The sequence below is a fragment of the Giraffa tippelskirchi genome, chromosome 4 (assembly GCF_054371585.1).
Source record: "Giraffa tippelskirchi isolate mGirTip1 chromosome 4, T2T-mGirTip1v1.2.pri, whole genome shotgun sequence".
NCBI classification, from domain to species: domain Eukaryota; kingdom Metazoa; phylum Chordata; class Mammalia; order Artiodactyla; family Giraffidae; genus Giraffa; species Giraffa tippelskirchi.
The window spans coordinates 119,870,899-119,890,616 of NC_137278.1; the positions used below are offsets into that span (position 1 = coordinate 119,870,899).

Consider the following 19,718-nt stretch of genomic DNA (forward strand, 5'->3'; position numbering starts at 1 on the left):
TTATATCGCAACAAAAGCAGATGTGGATTATTTGAATGAGCTGCTATTTTTTATCTTATCTTATATCTTTTACACATAGATCAACAGCTGGGAAAATTGCAGGTCATTGTCTTTTTCAGCAGAGGGTGGGTGACAAAATGAAAGTAAACATATCCTATTAAGCTCATCCCTTTTTTGACAGGGTTCAGTGTTGTTCCTTATTTTTTTTCCACCTTCTTACTGTCTGCCTTCACTCTCTCTCCCTTTTAAGGTGGATATGTCGATCTCATAGTCCTGGATAGCAGGCAGAAACCAGATAAACCAGCATTTGAATGCCTGACTCTATTTTGCCCATAATCACAAAATCAATCCATTACTCACTCTCTGTGCCTCAGTTTCCTCATTGTAAAAAGGGAATAAAATGCCCTTCTCACAGATTGTTGTAAAAATTATGGGAGATAAGGTAATGTGATTGCTATTATTATTTTTTTCATTTAATTATTTATTGGTAACTTAGAATTTGAGGATATAGCAGTGAAACAGACAAAACTCTCTTCCCACATGGAACATAAATTCTATTATTTATCATTATCCCAGGGTTTAATCTTAAGGTAACAGGTAATAGAGGTGGACCTAATTCTTACAGTCTAAGAGGCTAACTTTACTCAGTTGTCCTAGCAGAGATGAAATGCTTCAAACCGACACAGCATGTCTTTTACTGGGTTCATTCTGACATGAACATGAAGCTCCAAACATTGAATTTCTAAATTTATTTGGCTTCATTGAGAGCCACTAATCCAAATCACTTAGACATTTTTTCCCATTTTAACTTTATAAACTTGAATACGTTTTGGCCAATTTGTATTATTTTTTGCCTTTTCCCATGATATTAATTATTTACTATTACTTTGACAGAGGAAAAATCAGTAATTTCATTAATACATTCCCAAGTAGGGAATTAATTAGATTTATTAAACTGAGTTTGATAGTGAACCTGAATTTAACTATTTGAATTTATATGACTGGAATCATATTAACTGAAATGTCATATGCTTCAATATTAGTAATTTGATGTTTCAAGGAGCCATAATAGAGATAAAAGTGCCACATGAGGATTAAAAAGCCACAGGCATGTAACTGGCATATAGAAGTATAGTTTCAGATAATTTTAAATATTACCAGATTTCCTCAGAGAAACTCAGCATATCAAAAATACATGATAAGGTTTTACTTCATATTTTAAGTATGTACAATATTTTGTGGGAAAATAGTAAATTTTGACTCAGCAATGCAAATAAACTGTTGCCATATTTTCCTTCATTCTACTAAAAAGCTTAAGCATATGGAATATGTACCATAAGTTGTACAATATTTACCTTTATGCATGTGGAATTAAAAAAGAAATAGCAGTCATTCCCAACTTCTGCCATTTTCAACTCTTTTGCTGCTAATCCAATGTTTTTTAATATAAGAATTGCAGGAATGCAAATATAAGAACTATCAGTGTGTAAGGGGAAAAAGAATTTCTTTTCCACAGTCTTTCAGGCTATCAGTAGTATTCCTTTAAAACTGACCTCCTGTTGACAGTATATTACACAATAGATAATTCTTAAAGAAATTTAAATTAGAAGATACCTTCTCTAGCTTTGCAGAAATGTTGAAAGTGGTTGCTAGTAAGCACACAAACTCAAACTTCCAGAATTTTCCTCATTGTTACCTAATTCATTATTTGCTCATCATAAATGACCTCACATCTAACTGTAGACTAGTTTATCTTAGTGAATACTGTACAGTATTTCTGTTACTCAATTTAGTGACTGGAAAAAGCTAATACCAATGAAATACTATATTTTATCCTTCAATGTTCTGATTAAATATGGAATATAAACTAGCTCATACTTTCATAATTAAGAAGTATTAAATATTTTACAAGTTAATTATTTTCTAGACTCATTTCTATGTGTGATATGAAAATAAAACTAAAATTTATATATAAGTAAATATGCTACCTATATTTCAAGATAAAAACAAAATTATGTACTCACCACTATCCACTGATTTGGCAAAAAAATCATTCAGATTGGGATATTTAATAGTACCTGAAAATAAGTTGGACTACTTATTCATCTTGTAGCTATAGTCCATTCATTCTTCATCCATCATTAAAAGGGAAATAGCTTCTTCCTATAGCAGTAAGTTTCCAGATGCTTGCAAATTATAAGAATTTGTTGAAAGCAAAGTGAACTACTCCGATTCCCAGAATGAGACATTTCAATCAGCAGTTACTGAGGTCTTTCTTCATCTTAGTATCTATACTAAAAACTAGAACCTAGAAGAAATTAATAAAAATATTCATAGTAGGTAATTTAAGAGATGCCATAGAGATGAGAAATTACAATTGATCAACATGTATTTTTAAATGCCTTTGTACTTTTAATTGGAAATTTACAAGATCAAAACATATATTCACTTTGGTTAAGTGAAACAGACTAAGTTGGTATGAACTTGAGTACACTGCTTTAGAATAAAAATCTAGAAAGTATGGTAAAATTTAGAAAAGAATTATAATTGTAAATAAGGGAAAATAACAAAGTCAAAAGTAAAAATCAAAAAGAGCCATGCAGCATTGAAAGTAAATGAAGTAGAAAGTAAAGACTTGACTTAAATCCTTGAAAATATTAGCAATGATATATAGAAAAATCTAATATCTCAACTTTTGTTTTGCCCTACCTTCTAATTCTAGAATAACAGTGCACTCATCTCAAGCACATAGCTTAGTGGGAGAAACACCCCTAAGAAACAGCTTTAAGTGGTCTTTGCCTCCAGATAAACTTCCTCTCCACATATGAACTTACAGCTAGCTGCATTGCACTATTATCAAATACTGTTACCAAACACCATTATTGCATGATTACATTAACATCATGATTAAAGCCATTGTGAGAATCCAAGTTTTACATAGCAGGAAGGCTGAAAAAATGCTTTTACGTCTTGAAGTTAGTTTTGAACAACTGTGTCCCACTGGAAATAGCAAAAACACATCAAACCCACAAGGGATTTTTTTTTTTTTTTTTTGGTCATTGTAAATAGATCTGTGCATTTTGGTAGTCTTTAGCATGCCTGGAACCCTAATTTCATCTTCTTTTTTTCCAACTCTCTTTTCCTTTCCTTTCTTTCTTTCTACCGTCTCCCCCACATTTTCCTTATTCTCTTCACTTCTTTCCTGTTGTGAAATTCCTTCTAGTTTTTCAGGGAAAGCTATGACCATACCCAGGATGACTTTTCTCTCTGTAATGAGTAAAGAAGAGTTATGAGAAATTTCCCGGCACAACTCAGGGTAAGCCTGAAAATTTTGTTTTTTGAGTGTGTTGGTCAAGGTATACTCTGCACTGAATATTTCATTTTTGGTTCATGTCAGAACACTAACACATTAAAGTAAAAAGTCTTTCTTCCAGATTGTGGAATCCTGTAACACCATTTTAAGTACTGGGGCTGGTAGTCAGTCTTTGCTGGCTCTCCAGACTTAGGAGAATCAAAGGGGATGGCTGCTCCCTGTCAGAGTCGGAGTCCAGGCTGTAAGTATGAACTGGTCCAGTGGCTCCCCCTTGTGTTGGACTACTTTGTTTCTGCCGAAGGCTTTACTCCAGGCACTGATGAAATCAAAGCATTAGAAATAGAGTGCTTCTTAAAACATGGGTTAGCTTTGCTGCTACTTTCAAACAGCAAGTGGAATATTTTGGAAGATGATCTTCAGAAGCGATAGAAGGTTGGACCTAGAAGGTTCTGTGGCAGTTTGGGAAGTGACAGTTGCCAGTTTTAAGAGTTATCTCATTGTTGTCTCCTTGAGTCCCATGAAACAAGCTCTGTTTAGGACTCCTGTGGAGGAACAAAAAATCACTGATTTTTGATTATACAGTGTTAAAGTCTTTCTGGTCTCAGGATCTCATATTAGGTGTTTTCAGCCACTGTGCCCCCCCACCCCCCCCACCCCTGTCCCCACTCCCACCGCGCCAGCCCCTTATTTATTTATTTTTCCTACGAGAAAGTCGAAGACAGTAAAAGAAAAAGGAAATACTTTTATATGGCAGATCTCTTCTTCCCTTCCTCTCCTCTGAATCCAGCAATCAAACAACAGTGACTTGTTTTGAGGGATATTTTATTCTTTGGGAATTCCCTTATACATAGATACCTCCAAGTGAAATATAGTTGTTTAATTTTCTGAGGGCAAAATCAGGAAAATGGTGGGCACTTTGATACTTGCAGATAGGACAATTATAGAAATGAGACTCGGGCTTTGTCAAAGCACCTAAAAGATGGCAGTAATCAAAAGTCCCTACTCTGGGCTACTTGCTTCAGTGAGAAAGGCTACGATTACTAAAAAAATTATTTATTTTTTCAGTCATTGATTGTTATTACTTACCCTCCGAAATTCTTTTGAGGAGTAAGTCAGAGCTGTTTTCAGCTCTGCAGTTGATTGCTGACAAGTACTCAAGCCATTCGGATTCTGTTGGAGCTCATACTTAAGGTAAGTGAGATTCCTATGAAAAAATTGAGACTGAAATCTGGTTGTTGGTATTCCTGTGGTTTGGAACTGGTCTAATGCTAAACTTTGCACTCACTCTGGAAAAAAACCACCAGAACCAATTTCGACCATATTATGCCTTACAATGAGTTTGAGTAAACTCAGGGAGTTGGTGATGGACAGGGAGGCCTGGCGTGCTGCAGTCCATGGGGTCGCAGAGTCGGATTCAACTGAGCGACTGAACTGAACTGATGCCTTTCAATGAAGCGTAATCCAAACGGTAATTTTCTTTCTTTTTTTGGCCCCAGGTATTTTAATTGTAGCGTTTTCTAACATTTTTCCTGGGAAATTACTTTTCATTTCGTTTTGAGATGTCTCCGGATATTTCCAAGCTTCTACAGTGCTTTCCCCAGGAACATATTAAAGGGAACACGCAAATCGGTTTCATCAAAATGATGTTAAATAGCCACATGAAATGATTCGTTACTTATCGCTTGATAACATTTAATTTTCAAAAATATCATCGGCTACTAATACACACACACCAGAAACGGATCTTTGTATTTTCACGGTCATCAGAACCCGGAGGGACGCTCTCGAGAGGGCACACGAAGGTACCTCGGCTTCCGCACTACAACTCCCAGAAGGCTCCGCGGCCAGGAGGCCGTTTCCGGGCGTGCGTCCCCGTCCTACGCTCGGAACCGGGGAAATGGGGAGCGCGGCTGCCTGGCCAGCTCGCGGCGTGTTCGCGACGTGACTACGCGAGTGACCCCTCTGGACGCTCCCTTGGTCAGGACCCGGCGCTGTTCGGAAGGGCCCTCTCCACTGGCACTGTTTGAGGACCCACCATGAGGCGCTTGGGATCGGTGCAGCGGAAAATGCCGTGTGTGTTTGTGACGGAGGTGAAAGAGGAGCCTTCCACCAAAAGGGAGCATCAGGTACCAAGGCGCGCGGGGCCCGCGGGGCCTGCGGGCTGGCCGCGGGTGGGCTTCTGCCCGCGGCGCGGTCTGCATTTGAACCCGCGAACGCTTCCAGGCGCGGTAGAGCCGCCCTGCAGCCCGGGGGTCTCTGCAGGATTCGTTCGGCGGCCTAGGGTACAGGTCTTCCTTCAGATAAAAGTGTCACAGACTATAACGACTGTAAAACGGTGGCATAGTCTTTCTCAGAAGTGAAAATAAATCACGAAGTTGGTTGGAACTTTTTTTTCCTCCATTCTTGATGCTCTTTTGGCTTCCTGACAGTAAACAAATCATAAATTAAAAACGCAGTTTACTACTGATAAAGCTGAAACGGTGGCTGTTTTTCTCCTTAGCACTTAACATACTCAGCATTATATTATACATTTTATGACTGTTGTGTCCTTCCTTAAAATCAGTGTTCCACCGAAGGCAGGTGCCTTTGACCTCAAGCCTAGTGCTGAGGACAGTGCTTAACCCGTAGGAGGCTTTTAGGAAATGATTATCAAGTAAATGAACACACGTTAACACCTGAGCTAGTCATACAGCTCTGCATAGGATATGATTCCTGGTTTCAAGCTCATTATGGTGATAAAGAAACATATAAATGCAGTTGGCCTATGAACAATGCCAGGATCCGGGGTCCGATCTCCTAAAATCCGAGTATAACTTGTGGTTGGCCCTCATGTTCAAGTTTCCTCCGTAGCAAGGCTTCTACATCCAGAATTCAACCAACTGTGTGTAGTACTGCAGTATTTACTATTGGAAAAAAATTTGCATGTAAGTTGTCCCATGCAGTTCAAACCCGTGTTGGTCGAGTCAACTGTACTTAACAAATCTTGGTGGACAAACATGTATTGCTGTGATAGCATAGAAGAGGAGGAGATGATTTGTAATAACTTTACAGGAGAAATATTTTGAAGGATAAACTGGTGATCATACCTTGGAACTAGGGAAATTAAAAATTTCCAGGTGAGAGCATGTGGAAGGCATAGAGGCTGTTTATCTTAAACCAGTTTTCTCTTTCTCTTTTAAGCCATTTAAAGTTTTGGCAACTGAAACTGTAAGTCACAAGGCATTAGATGCAGATATATACAATGCAATTCCAACAGAAAAAGTGGATGGAACATGTTGTTATGTTACTAACTACAAAGGTAAAATAAAACTGTACTACAAATATTATTTATTTTTCTTAGTCACTTAAACTGTATATATCTGAAGTGCTCTTCATAAACCCTTGGAAACCTAAGTATCATGGGAAAATAATAAAGTCACAATTGATACATTATACTTACTATACCATTGTATCTTTCTCTTGAGGGAAGAAAGGAAGATAATATTTACTTAATAGTGATTAAGGGGCAGACAGTATGATAAATGCTTTAGGTGTTATCTTTATCTATCTGCACAATAAGCCTCTCCCATTTCACTGAAACAGAAACCAAAGCTCAGAGAACATAAATAATTTGTTCGAGACCATTTAATTAATGAAGGCTCAACTGGTAATAGGACCTAGGTTTATGTGACCCTGAAGCTTGTTCTTATTTCTGCTGATCCCAGTGCTAATTCAGTTGTTTTATTACTATTGTCAGTGTCTCTAATTTGTTTCATTTTAATGTACTTTAAAAGAGGTGGAAATTCAAATCAAAATTGTCAACTATGTTATGGAAAAAAATGCATTGAAAAGAGAGAAATAATCTTTGTGGGTTTTTTTTTTCTGAATATTGAAATTACTTCTCAATTCCAGCAAGAGAAATAAAAGTTAAATGCATATTGGATACATTCTTCATAATAGGAAATCTCTTCTGGAGTGCATCTTTTTTCATTTTGTTGTGATGAAATACACATAAAATTTACCATGTTAGCCATTTTTAAGTGTACAGTTCAGTGTGGTGTGTACAGTTCTCATTGTTGTGCTGCTGTCAACACCATCCATCTCCAGAACTCTTTTCGTCTTGCAAAACTGAAACTTTGTACCTTTTAAATACCTCCGCCTCCCAGCTTGTCTCACATACCACTTTGTTTCTAGGTAACTCCTGTAAATGGAGTCTTACAGTATTTGTCATTCTGTGACTGGCTTATTTCACTTAGCATATTGTCCTTAAGATTCATTTGTGTTGTAGTGCATGTCAGAATTGCCTTCCTTTATAAAAGGATGAAGACCACACGTTTGTGTATACCACATAACTGTGTGTGTATACCGTTCATCCATCAGTGTGTTCTTGGGATGCTTCCACCTATTAGCTGTTGTGAACAGCCATGCTATGAATATGGCACACAAATCTCTCTTAGAATCCCTCCTTTCAGTCTTTAGGGTATATATCCAAAAGTGGAATTGCTGGATCATATGGTAATCCTTTTTTTATTTTTTTTGAGGAATTATCATACTGTATTCTGTAGCGAGTGCACTATTTATATTCCTACCAGGAGTATAGAAGAGTTCCAGCTTTTCCATATCCTCACCAACACTTGTCATTTTCTATTTTTTTGATAGTAGCCATCTTAATGGGTGTGCGATGCATTTTTTTAATGTTTATTTTTAAAAAGAACAAAAGGTTGATTCAACAGAAATGACTGTAGTTTTAATCTGGTTCTTCATATTATTTATTGGTATAGTTAATAAGTAATGTAGAATGCCTTACCCAAACTGTAATCAATAATTTTTCAAATAACTGATTTATATATTTGAAGAAACTGGAAGCTTTTTTTAGGATTTTATATTTATATTATGGGCTTCCCAGGTAGCACTAGTGGTAAAGACCACTCCTTCCAATGTAGGAGACATAAGAGAAGTGGGTTCCATCCCTGGGTCAGGAAGATTTCCCTGGAGGAGGGCCAGGCAATCCACTCCAGTATTCTTGCCTGAAGAATCCCATGGACAGAGGAGCCTGGTGGACTACAGTCCATAGGGTTACAAAGAGTGAGCATAACTAAAGCGACTTAGCACACAGGCACATAATTTATATTAAGAAACTTAAGTATGCGTCACATTGTGTAATTACTATCAATATAATGGTGTCAGTTAAACGAAATTGGATTGCTGAAGAAAACTTAGGGAACCCAGAGTGGCAGTGCTTGTAAATCCACAGTTAATTACAGGTACAAGATAGGCGATACAGTAAGGGCATTAAAAGGATGCTCATCACAACCAAAGACGCTGTCACAGTAAAGGGTCTGATGAGACCTGGTGAAAGCGTCTATGGTCCTCCCCTGAGGCCTCCCCTACCTTCCTGATAAATCTAGGAACGAAAAACTTTTTAAAATTAGGGACCACCACTGATGTAGGCAGGGAACACCTCAGAAACAGGGACTCTGAAATGGAGTCTCAGCTGGGGATTTTTACATTTTGCTGGTCCTGAAGGCATCTTCCTGCTAAGTAACCAGCCTCAGCAGCTGCCCCCTAGGAGGCTCACTGAGACCAAGTGTAACTCCTTAGTTTCACTGTTGTCGAGAAAAAACGCTGGTACCTACCCTGAAACTTCTCAGACCCGATTGCAAAGCATCACTATTGATCAGTGTTCCAGGCCTTGACCCCAGGGGTCAGAGCCATGTAAAACAGCTTAGCTTCGCTCCACATTTTTGGGGGGTTAACCCTCATAGCATAACTTAACATAGTTACATTTTAGAGAAGGTGTGAATACAATTTCTGGTTATGTTTCTGTTTAGCAAAGAGATAGCTTCAGTTTCTCGCGATTGCTAGTTTCTAATATGTCTGTGGGATGTCCTTATTGAAGGGGTCAAATTTGTTTTGTTTGTTATCCTGCATATTTCTCTTTGTCTTTTGGGTTGTTTCTCTTAGAGGAAATGACCCTACATTTATTGAAAAAGGTTATCCTGAAATGTCTTTCAAGCTAAATTTTATTGTTTGCCTCTTAAACTTTTTTCTTTATTATTTTTTAGGTCAGCCATACCTTTGGGCTCGGCTAGATAGGAAACCTAACAAATTAGCTGAGAAAAGATTTAAAAATTTTCTACATTCAAAACAAAACTCAAAAGGTTAGTGGGTCCTTTTTTTTTTTATTAAAGCTATTCATGATTTAAGTTGAAATTTTTGTCTTATTTCTTGCTGTGGTGTTCTATACATTATATCCTTCTTTACAGTTTAACCACTTTGAGGAAAGAAAAAAATTACAACTATCTTTTTATGTAAAAGAATATTCTTGAAAAATATTTCAAAATAGTTTCCTAACATTTCTGTGACTTTTCATTGTAGTTTGTCAATTTTATTGAAACATACAAGTTACTATGAGTGACACATTTGGTTATTAATAGTTTTAATTATTACATTAAATTCCTCTAACTATAAGTAGATATATACATGTATCATTATATATTCACTCATATATATAATCTTTATATATTTGTATTCATAGTGCATTAAAAATTCACCATAAATCTATACACACTAACATTGGCTGCTTTAATTAGACTGTTAACCTACTGTTACAGATGGTGGGTTCAAAATTGAACATTTGAAGTGTTAGGACTTTAACCCTGAGAAGTGTGGTGGTGGTGTGTAGACACAGTGTGGTGGTGGTAATGAATGGAGACTAATTAATATGGTACCTGATTTGATGGGGTTCATTAGTTGTTCCTACTTTGAATTTGTTCAGTGTTTTATATTTTTTAAAGTATCACCACACATAAGATTATTTAATTCTTTTAGAATTTTTTTGGAATGTTGAGGAGGACTTCAAACCTGTTCCAGAGTGCTGGATACCAGCGAAGGAAATAGAACAATTAAATGGGAATCCGATGCCTGATGAAAATGGACACATTCCTGGTATTACTAGATCTCTTCTAAGATACAATTTTGTGTTTACTAGTAAAAAGAACAAAAGATAACACGCAATTGGAAATTACAGAATATAATTTTAATATGGCGGTTCATGGTATTTATACCAAAGATGTTTCATATCAAGAATGTCATTTCAGTTTTAGAATATTTTGTCAGATGGACAGTTTACTACCTATAGTCTGTAAAATTAATAAAGCATTGAGTTTGGGAATAGCCTTGAAGTATTGCCATGATAGATGGTATGATCAATTAAATCATATTAAGCCTTTACTTTTTAGGCTGAAGATAACAATATGCATATATTTTAAGTACCTATAATGTGCAAAGTATTCTTAGATTTTAGTAATATAAAAATGAAGATCAGAATCCTTATCCTTGATGATCTTGTAGATAGTAGGAAAAAAAGTCTACCAATAATAGTATGATTTAAGAACTAGAAGGAAATAATACTCATGGTACAGTTGGAGAAAAGAGGAAGAATTCCTAGTCCAACCTGTGGTGGTTAGTAGAGTCATCTAAGGAGAGTGGACATTTATCCTGAAGCTCAAGAAGCAGGAAGTTAGTTGGCAAGGGAAGAGAGGTTAGCTTAGGCAAACTCCCACAAAGGGGAGAGGTCATGGCATCTTTCGGGAATTTTAAATAACACCTTAGTGTGGCTGGACTGTTTTATAACTGGGTTATAAAAGTAGAGGCTGGAGATGTGTAATGGGGTCACATCTTAAAGGGCTTTTGTATTCTATCTGAAGAACTTTGTGAAGTTTATCCTAACGATGACTATTAAGCAGTGATCCAGCAGAACTAAATTTAAATTCTTGAAACAGAACTTTGATAAAAGTAGGGTAGGGAGTTGGAAATAGTAGACTAGCAAAGAGGTTATTATAGTAGTCTGGATGAATAATGAATACCAAAGATGTGATGGTCATAATAGTGTTTATGCCATAATTTCATTTTTTTTTCTGGTAAGGAATTCTCCACAACAAAGAAGCCTAATCTGGCAACAGGAGTTAGGAAGGGAATAGCATTCGATAAATGTAGAATCAATAAATTGTTCAATAAATACTGGAACAATACAATAAATTGTGGAAAAATTGCATCTGTCTGTTGTCCCTGAAACTGGAAAGGAAGTAGAGAGAAAATTGAAAAAAGGTTTTAGTGCTGTGTCTTAGAATGGTGCTCAGTTCTATTGAAAATATGAATTTTCTTTTAAAAGAATTCTAGGTACTCTGTAGTAAATAATCAAACAGGTTAATTCCTCAGCAGAATCAAGAAACCTTATGATTAGAAAAAGAGAGGATGATTTACAAAGTAGTAAAACTGTTAACATCTCCACTGATGTTGAATGATACCTGTGTGATAGAACATCCAGAAAATTTGCAACAAAAATTAAAATTACCTTAGTCTTAATCCAGAGTAAAACAATGCAAAAAAAAAAACCCCACTTGTTTCTTTAAATGCAACAAAAATTAAAATGACCTTAGTCTTAATCCAGAGAAAAACAATGCAAAAAAAAAAACCCCACTTGTTTCTTTAAATGATAGGTTGGGTACCAGTGGAGAAAAACAACAAACAGTACTGCTGGCATTCCTCTGTAGTAAATTACGAGTTTGAAATCGCCCTGGTACTGAGGCATCATCCTGATGATCCTGGCCTTTTGGAAATTAGTGCAGTGCCACTCTCAGATCTTCTAGAACAAACACTGGAGCTTATAGGAACCAATATTAATGGAAATCCCTATGGTGAGTAAAGCCTTTTTCTTATTTAGTTACAGTAGTCATTTATAAAGAAAACTTCCTACGTTCAACTGAAAGAAATACACACTACAGAAGTGACTAATGAACTTTGAGTTATTTGTTTTTTAGATTCCCTTTTTAAGTGAAATCATATAGTATTTGTCTGTTATTTCACTTAGCATAATATCCTTTAGGTTTATACATGTTGTTACAATTGACAGGATTTCATTCTTTTTTTATGCCTAATGTTCCATTTTCTGTATGTGTACCCTATATCTTTATCCATTCATGGTGAGGTAATTAGTTTAATTATAACAGCTAAGAGTAAAATAAATAAGAGAATTAGCAATGAATATCATATCAAGCATCAGAATATATACCATGATGATTTGAGTACAAGTCCTGAGGGCACTATGAAGTATTGTTGACAGGCAGACGAAGACAGACCCAAAGTCATTAAAGCTGTAATAACAAAATCCAATATAGAGATCAGAAGCAGATTAATTGGCAGGTGAAAAGAAGCTAAGACAGTAACTCTGCAAGTTACCAAATACAGCATGGCCATTTGGCAAACACTGAATGATTGTGGCCACTGGTATGGAGCTGTGGTTGGTGGACTTTTCTGTAAAAGGCTACATAGTAAATATTTAGTTTTAGAGCCATATCTCTGAAAGACCATAGACAGTACTTAAATGAATGGGTTGGCTGTGTTCCATTGAAACAATTTACAAAAATAGGCATTTGGCTGGATTTGGCCTGAAGGTTAAAGTTTGCTAGCTCCTGGTATAGAGCACTTGAAGGTAGAATTTAGACTTAGTGGGATAAAGTGCCAACCTCTGAGTGAAGGCAGTTGTGATATATTTCTCCTCAAGTAATCAGACTTTTTGGTAAATTTATTCCTCAGTGTTTTAAGAGGCTTCTTTTTTACTTGGAGAGAGAAATTTTCTGATTCTTCTTGAAACTTCTGTATGGCTGATGGCAAATTTTTATGATTTTAGGGTTAGGAAGCAAAAAGCATCCATTACATCTTCTTATACCACATGGAGCATTTCAAATAAGAAATCTACCTACCTTGAAGCACAGTGATCTGTTGTCCTGGTTTGATGGCTGCAGAGAGGGTAAAATTGAAGGAATAGTATGGCATTGCAATGATGGCTGTTTAATCAAGGTAATGGCAGAAAATAATTTGTAGGATTATGTCATTTTATGTTCCTGAAACAAAGTAGAAGTGGCACCGCAATACTCTACAAATTGCAGTAATTCTGATATGCAGTAATTTCTTCATCTCACGTGCCACCATCTTTATATGATAACATTGTGTTCCAATATGCATTCTGTGGGGCTTTGGTTCTTCTAGATGTGCTTCAGAGTTAAAGTGATGAAAACGTCTGGAAGACCCTACATATTACGTATTCCTTCTTGGAAATTCATGTTGAACATATGTGTTCTCTGAATCATCTTTACTATAATGACTTCACGTGAAAGCATTTCTCAAACTTGCTTGATTATAGAATTTGTTAAGAGAGCGCCAAGGTGACAGTTAATATCTACAGAATGAATTATTTTACACTTTTTGCCCTTTCTGTGTCCTGCACTTGTCTATTTAATTTCACATAGGTTCACACTGTAATGTTCAAAACTGGAACTAATCCAGTTTGGACCAACCCAGACCAATCCAGACTAATCCAGTTTGGACCAACCCAGACTCCAAACAATTAACTGAAGCCAAAAACTTAGAAATCATTTTTAACACCTCTGTCCATCACTTCATACATTTAATTATCAGTTCTGAAAGATTCTCATCTATTGTATCTGTGTACTTCTCACCAACCAATTGGCTGTTAATTTTAATTTAAACCAAGACTCATGCTTGAATTATTTTATCACCATCCTAAGCATTATTTTGCAGTCTTAGCCTGTCCTGTCCTTTCTTCACAAATGAATGAGAATACTGTTCCCCTGTATAGTGACATTTAAGATTTTTCATGATCTGGCACCTGCTAAAATTTCTAGAACTGTCCACTTCCATCTCAAACATACACACATTGGGTATGTTCTTAACTAAATGCAACCAGAGCAAAAAACACTATTCTATCACATGTTATACCCTTTGGTTAGAATGACTTCTAGCCACATTTTTCAACTGGCTACGTTCTGTATTTAGCAACAGACTCTATTTCATTACCATTTTTATGGAGCCCCTGATTATGCTCCTGGAATGTTTCCAGGTGCTGAAAGTACAGACTTAACAAAACAGCATCTCTGCCTTCATGAAGCTTACATTCTAACAGGGAAGATAGACAATAAGCAAGTAAGTATGTACTATGTCAGGAGGAAAACAGCTATTAAAAAAAAAAAGAGGGTAAGATGAAGTGGAACCTTAAATAACTCCCAGTGTCTGGGAAATAGTAGGCACTCAAAAGATTTGTAAGTGAGTAAAGATAATATAGGCTAAAGCTAACTTTTTTTTTTTTCTTTTCAGGTCCATCGCCACCATCTTGGTTTATGTTGGCCGATCCCAGATACTTATATGAATTCAAAACCAGTTATTATCAACATGAATCTGAACAAATATGAGTATGCCTTTGATGCTAAGTGTTTATTTAATCATTTTTCAAAAATAGACAATCAGAAATTTGGTAGGCTCAAAGATATAATACTTAATGTATAAACTGGAAGTGCAATTAAAAACCAGCTTCATTGTTGTTCTGTTTCAATGTTGAATACTCTGCCATGTTTGTAAGGTAAAAACATCTCAGTTTCAGGTTATTGTTCAGTGTCTTAATAGAGTAACATGTCTTTTAGCATTTGAAGAAAATCAATTTTCCAGCTGAAAATATATATTCAAAATTTTATTTAGAAACAGCAAATGAATTTTAACCTCTGGAATTAAAAATATAATAATAAGCTCTCCACCTTGTACAAAGGTTGGATTCAGTCCACTGTATGTGGGTAGTTTAAAAGACAAACCAACAATTTTGGACCATTACTTTAAAAATTAAATAGTTTAAACTGAACTTAAAATTGCTAGACATTTAACAAAACATATGGCTCAACTTAATAACATATATATAGACATAATTTGAGAATCTTAACACATATAAATATGTAAGTATATATAAAACCCCAGTTTTAAATGCTTAAAAAACTTAGTACAACATTATAAATGTATAAAAATTTACCATAGCTCATTGCCTATTTGACAGACATAACTTATCCAATTTACCATAGCTCATTGCCTATTTGACAGACATAACTTATCCTAACAGTCTTCAAAAATACACTTTCCTAATATGTTGAAATTTTCATATAATTTTATTTACTAAAAATTCCAATTTAAGTAAAGCTATGAGGTATTGGGAAGGAAATCATGTAGGTCAGACTTGCTTGATTTCCAGATGGAATTTTAGCTTACAAAGTCAGTAAATAGTTAAATAAAACTATAGTTAGAAATGGCCTTTTAGTATATGGGGAAATTAACAGGATTTTCCTCCTCATCTTCAAACTGTTCAGAAGCAGCAACAGGACTAGTTAATTCAACTCCAAATTGTTCAGAAAGTTTTTTTAACTTCTCTTCTAAGAGAATATTTTTTTTCACTTCTTCTTTGTAGTTATACTTCAGATCTTCAATTTCTTCAAAAAATGATGGATCAAAATTTTCCAGTTCTTTTTTCAGCTTTTTTATTTCCTCCTAATAAGAACATATTATCTTTTAAAGGTATACAGAGGAAAAAAATACATTCTTTAGGTATGAACTAAAGAGAATGAATTACAAACATGAAAGCCAAAGAAACTTGAATAGTCAAATATAAGGCAGAAGTCAAATTATTCTCTAAGTTATGTCCTAGTCTGGCACTATAATTTATCAACTATTAAATCAGAGGGGATTTAATCTTTCCCCAAAAGAATATTAAGATGTTCTCAGTGTGAGGCAGTCAAAAAACTTGGTTATTCACAACACTGAAGTTATTTTGGTTACAATTCTTTGGTTTAGGCTTCATTTGTATTTTCTTTACAAGCATCTAATTTTTAATGAGTAGTGGTCACCTGTTATAAAATATTTATGATCAGGGAAACTGTATGGCTTCTGCCTGGCTTAAAGTTAAGCATCTGGTAAAGAAACAATTCCAGCTTTAATGACCAGGTAGAATAGCCAGTGAGCACTAGTTAATTTTCATATTTATGCTCTTTCATTCTGGTTCGAGTCTTAAAGCATATCAAATATCTTTACGTGAACCATTTCTGAAAAGAATTTAAAAAAGAAAAAGACATTATTCCCAATGTGACCCAAAACTTAGGAAAATATTAAAATAATGAGCTATATTTGTGACAATTAAAGGTAATTAACTCTTTAAAGAATCCCATTTGTTCTGTCTCAATTTTTTCATAGTTCTCTATAATATTTTTAATAAAGTCAGATGAATATAAAAACCATAATATCAAGGTTTAAATGTAAGTATAAAACGTGATTCCAGGAATATTTAGGATACATACTTAAAACTCAGAGATGGTGATCATAAAAATAGTTTTCAACAGCTGTTTTCACGAAACATTTATAATACTATAATTAGATATAATTAAATACTTACCTTCAAATGCTGCTTTTCCATATCTGAGGTTCTGAGCTGTGTCTCTAGATCTTTGACCTTTTCCTTTAGTTGATCAGGATCTGCCCCCACAAAGTGAAAATTAGACTAAGCTTTTTCCCACTCTTGAGTTCAAGATAATGGATTTATTTTAGAAAAGAAAGAAGAAACTTATGGAACTAGAACCTGGAAAATGTGGCCTTTTATAGCTGAAATAATTCAGGCTGTGAATTCTGTATGCTAACCTCTATATCAAGTATTACAATTCCATAGCAAACAAAGAGAAGAGACATACGCTAGGTGTTAGAAGTATAGAGTCAGGTTAATCTTTTACAGGGAAGAAATCATTATTTGCAGAGGAAAAGTCTAGAACCAAGAAAAATTTTTTAGGTCTAAACGTACAACGTTAGATAAGTATATGATTAGGGAAGGGGCTGTAGCCATAAGGTGGCCAAGTGCTCTGGTTAACCAGCAGCTCTGGCTGTTTCCTGTGCATCAGGATGTATTTACTGTGTAATTACTACGTGAAGAATGTGCTGGGCAGGATGGTACACAAAGATGAATACATCCTGATGTTTTGGTAGGAAAACATAGAAAGCATAAGGGCATTAATTTATTGATTTCCTCCAGAGTTATTATAAAGAGAATCGATGTGCAATAGGAGTTTTTCTTTAATTAACCATCTTTGCTAGAAACATTTTCTTTAAACTGCATATAATGTGTCATACAGCCATCAAAAGGTAAAATTTTTTAAAATGCTAAATTTTGAGAAAATTATGGTCAGCAAACACATCTTCATTAATGGGACAGGAAGCATATTTTATTAAGGTGACCTTGTAATGCTCCTCTAATTTAAGTTGGAGACAAGTATTTTCCTCATACTTTTCAAAGCTTTCCTCACCTTTGCATAAAGTGCTAATGATTTTTTTTTTTACAGAGTTGATTCTTGATCACTGAAATGCTGTATGAGTTGTCTTAATCAGTGGGATGCTATATATTACACACATTGGTAATGAAATAGTGCAGTAAAATTGATTATATGTGTGTGTATATGTGTGTGTGCTCAGTTGTGTCTGACTTTTTGTCACCCATGGACTGTAGCTAGCCAGGCTCCTCTGTCCATGGAGTTTGGCAGGCAAGAAGACTGGAGTGGGTTGCCATTTCCTATTCCCAGGGACCTTCGCGACTCAGGGATCAAACCCACATCTCTTGTGTCTCCTGCATTGGCAGGTGGATTCTTGACCACTGTGCCACCTGGGAAGCCCAGTTATAACATATAAGCATTTTCCAGAAGTTAGCTTAATAAGCACTTATAGTTAAATAGTGCTTTAAAATTTCCAAAATGATTTGATTTTTGAGCCTTAACAATCTTTTACTGATATCCTCATTTTTAAATAGGAGATAAAGACTATGAGGGTTCAGAAAGCCCCTCCTGGGAGGCTGAAGTTTAGAAAGAGAGAACTTGCTGAATGTCAACAGCATTAACAGCTCTTTGATACTGTGTCTGGTGTAGTATACAAAACTGGCTGCTGTAAGAGGTATTGTCAGAAGAGGTTTATGCATGTACTTCTAGTCACCAAAAGGTGATGCAGTATAGTGGTCAATAGCAGAGAATGGCAAGGAACTTTAGAGTTTCATAGATTTAGGCTTCATCCTGCCTCAGCTACTTCCTAGCTGTTGTAGCCTTGGGGACAGGTTACTAAATTCTTTGAATGGAGGTAAAATGGAGACAGAAGTACTCAAAATTCAGGGTCTTGCTTGTAAAGCATTTAGCATAGTGTTTGGTACAACTCATACATGATGGTCTTGTTGCTATTTTGTATAAAAGCTACTTGATAGGATACTGAAAAGCTATGTGAAATAGTAAAAAACTGCTAAGATATAAGTAACTATAAATCCTTTGGAACGGAATTTGGCATTTCCATCAAGCTGTCTAGTACAATATGCATACAAACAATAGATTCTTATCATTTGCAGTAAAGTTCTATAACATGAAAAATTAGTGAATTTTGAACCACTGTCCTTAGGGAAAATATACACATATATCTCACATAGATTTTATATCTGAAATCCTGGAAACAACTCATCCTAGAAACAACTTGTTCTATTTTGTTTTACAAGAGAGAAAAAACAAGGATCAGAAGTGTCAAGAGACTCCTGAGTCTGCCCCAATTACAGGTATCAGAACTGAGATTTAAATCCAGTCCAACTGCTCTCAGAACCAGAGGTTCTTGCCCTGTGCTGCACTCCCCAGTACTGTCTCCATCCTCTGGTCATCCCTGTATGACAGCTCAAACAAATGGCAGAGCATCACCTTGTTGAATCTCATCTGGAAAACTGGATCATAGAACTTAAATTTCTCACTGCTCTGTTTATGTCTGCAAAAGTACCACACAGGACTGATGTTGGATTACAAGTAAATTGTAGTAAGTGAATATGCAAATATAGACTCTGCAAATAATGAGGATCAACTGTGTAGCCATGTATATACATTACGTGTGTGTCTGTGTGTGAGTTGCTCAGTCATGTCCGACTCTTTGCAACCCCATGAACTGTAGCCCGCCAGGCTCTTCTGTCCATGGAATTCTCCAGGCAAGAATACTGGAGTGGGTTGCCATTCCCTTCTCCAGGGGATCTTCCCAACCCAGGGATTCAGCCCAGGTCTTCTGCATTGCAGGCAGATTCTTCACCTCTGAGCTACCAATTGCTTATTAATACATTACCTATGTACACTAGAATAGCAAAATGATTAGTAACCACTTCTGAATGCAAATAGAGACTAGAAGGTTAGACTTCACTTTGTAAAAGGAAAAAAGAAAGGATATAGGCAATGTTTGCTTATACACACATAGTTTTTAAATTAATAACAAGATGAAAATAACATTTAGAAGAAAATGTTAAATGGGCTTCACAGGGCCAATACTGAGAAACTGGAAGCAACAGACCTAGTATTTATTACTTAGCATTGTGTGATGATAAATGTGTAACATCCAGAAGGGGCACAAGGAAAAAGGTTTGAATACTTGCTACTCAGTATTAGAAATAAAGGGCCCAATGGGAATACTGCTATGTGGAGGAAAGATAGCTCTAAAAACTTACATTAGGATTTGATTTTTTAGGAAGACAGTTAAATCTGGAAACAAGGCA

At 35.7% G+C, this 19,718-nt stretch overlaps 3 protein-coding genes across 58 annotated transcripts in view; 1 reads left to right on the forward strand and 2 right to left on the reverse strand.

Annotated features, from left to right (window-relative positions):
• The window catches only part of C4H12orf50 (chromosome 4 C12orf50 homolog), a 34,353-nt gene extending 29,217 nt beyond the window's left edge, over positions 1-5,136 (reverse strand). For 8 of the 50 annotated variants that reach the window (XM_081592110.1, XM_081592105.1, XM_081592094.1 and 5 more), the window contains exons 1-2: positions 5,047-5,136; positions 2,079-2,308 (exon numbers count right to left, since the gene is read on the reverse strand). Coding sequence is in view for 18 of the 50 variants with exons in the window: in XM_081592084.1 (XP_081448210.1) it covers positions 1,356-1,409 (54 nt within the window). In the remaining 32 variants the exon portion in view is untranslated. Of the gene's footprint in view, positions 1-1,355; positions 1,669-2,024; positions 2,309-2,709; positions 2,827-3,249; positions 3,856-4,399; positions 4,518-5,042 lie in introns of those variants that run through there. The other 42 variants (XM_081592111.1, XM_081592106.1, XM_081592095.1 and 39 more) reach the window with 12 other exon arrangements.
• RLIG1 (RNA 5'-phosphate and 3'-OH ligase 1) lies at positions 4,446-19,040 on the forward strand. Of its 7 annotated transcripts, none has more exons than XR_014082541.1 (9): positions 5,195-5,439; positions 6,494-6,611; positions 9,358-9,453; positions 10,124-10,240; positions 11,794-11,991; positions 12,984-13,153; positions 14,468-14,562; positions 17,509-17,580; positions 18,693-19,040. XR_014082541.1 is itself a non-coding variant. In XM_081592115.1 (8 exons), the coding sequence occupies exons 1-8, from the start codon at positions 5,350-5,352 to the stop codon at positions 18,730-18,732; spliced, it is 924 nt and encodes a 307-aa protein (XP_081448241.1). In that variant the 5' UTR covers positions 5,195-5,349; the 3' UTR covers positions 18,733-19,040. The 7 variants fall into 7 exon arrangements, 5 of the variants coding, with proteins under 5 accessions (XP_081448242.1, XP_081448241.1, XP_081448239.1 ...); XR_014082542.1 differs by having other exon boundaries at positions 5,335-5,595; XM_081592115.1 differs by lacking the exon at positions 17,509-17,580.
• CEP290 (centrosomal protein 290) overlaps positions 14,566-19,718 on the reverse strand; it is an 88,954-nt gene continuing 83,801 nt past the window's right edge. The window contains exons 55-56 of the mRNA XM_081592053.1: positions 16,575-16,654; positions 14,566-15,676 (exon numbers count right to left, since the gene is read on the reverse strand). Of these exons, the coding sequence (XP_081448179.1) occupies positions 15,446-15,676; positions 16,575-16,654 (311 nt within the window). The 3' untranslated portion in view covers positions 14,566-15,445. The remainder of the gene's footprint in view (positions 15,677-16,574; positions 16,655-19,718) is intronic.

Coding starts and splice junctions, on each gene's coding strand:
- RLIG1 (XM_081592113.1), top strand. CDS start 5,350: ATGAGGCGCTTGGGATCGGTGCAGCGGAAAATGCCGTGTGTGTTTGTG. Junction 5,596..6,493: donor GATTCGTTCGGCGGCCTAGG/GTACAGGTCTTC, acceptor TTCTCTTTTAAG/CCATTTAAAGTTTTGGCAAC. Junction 6,612..9,357: donor TTATGTTACTAACTACAAAG/GTAAAATAAAAC, acceptor ATTATTTTTTAG/GTCAGCCATACCTTTGGGCT.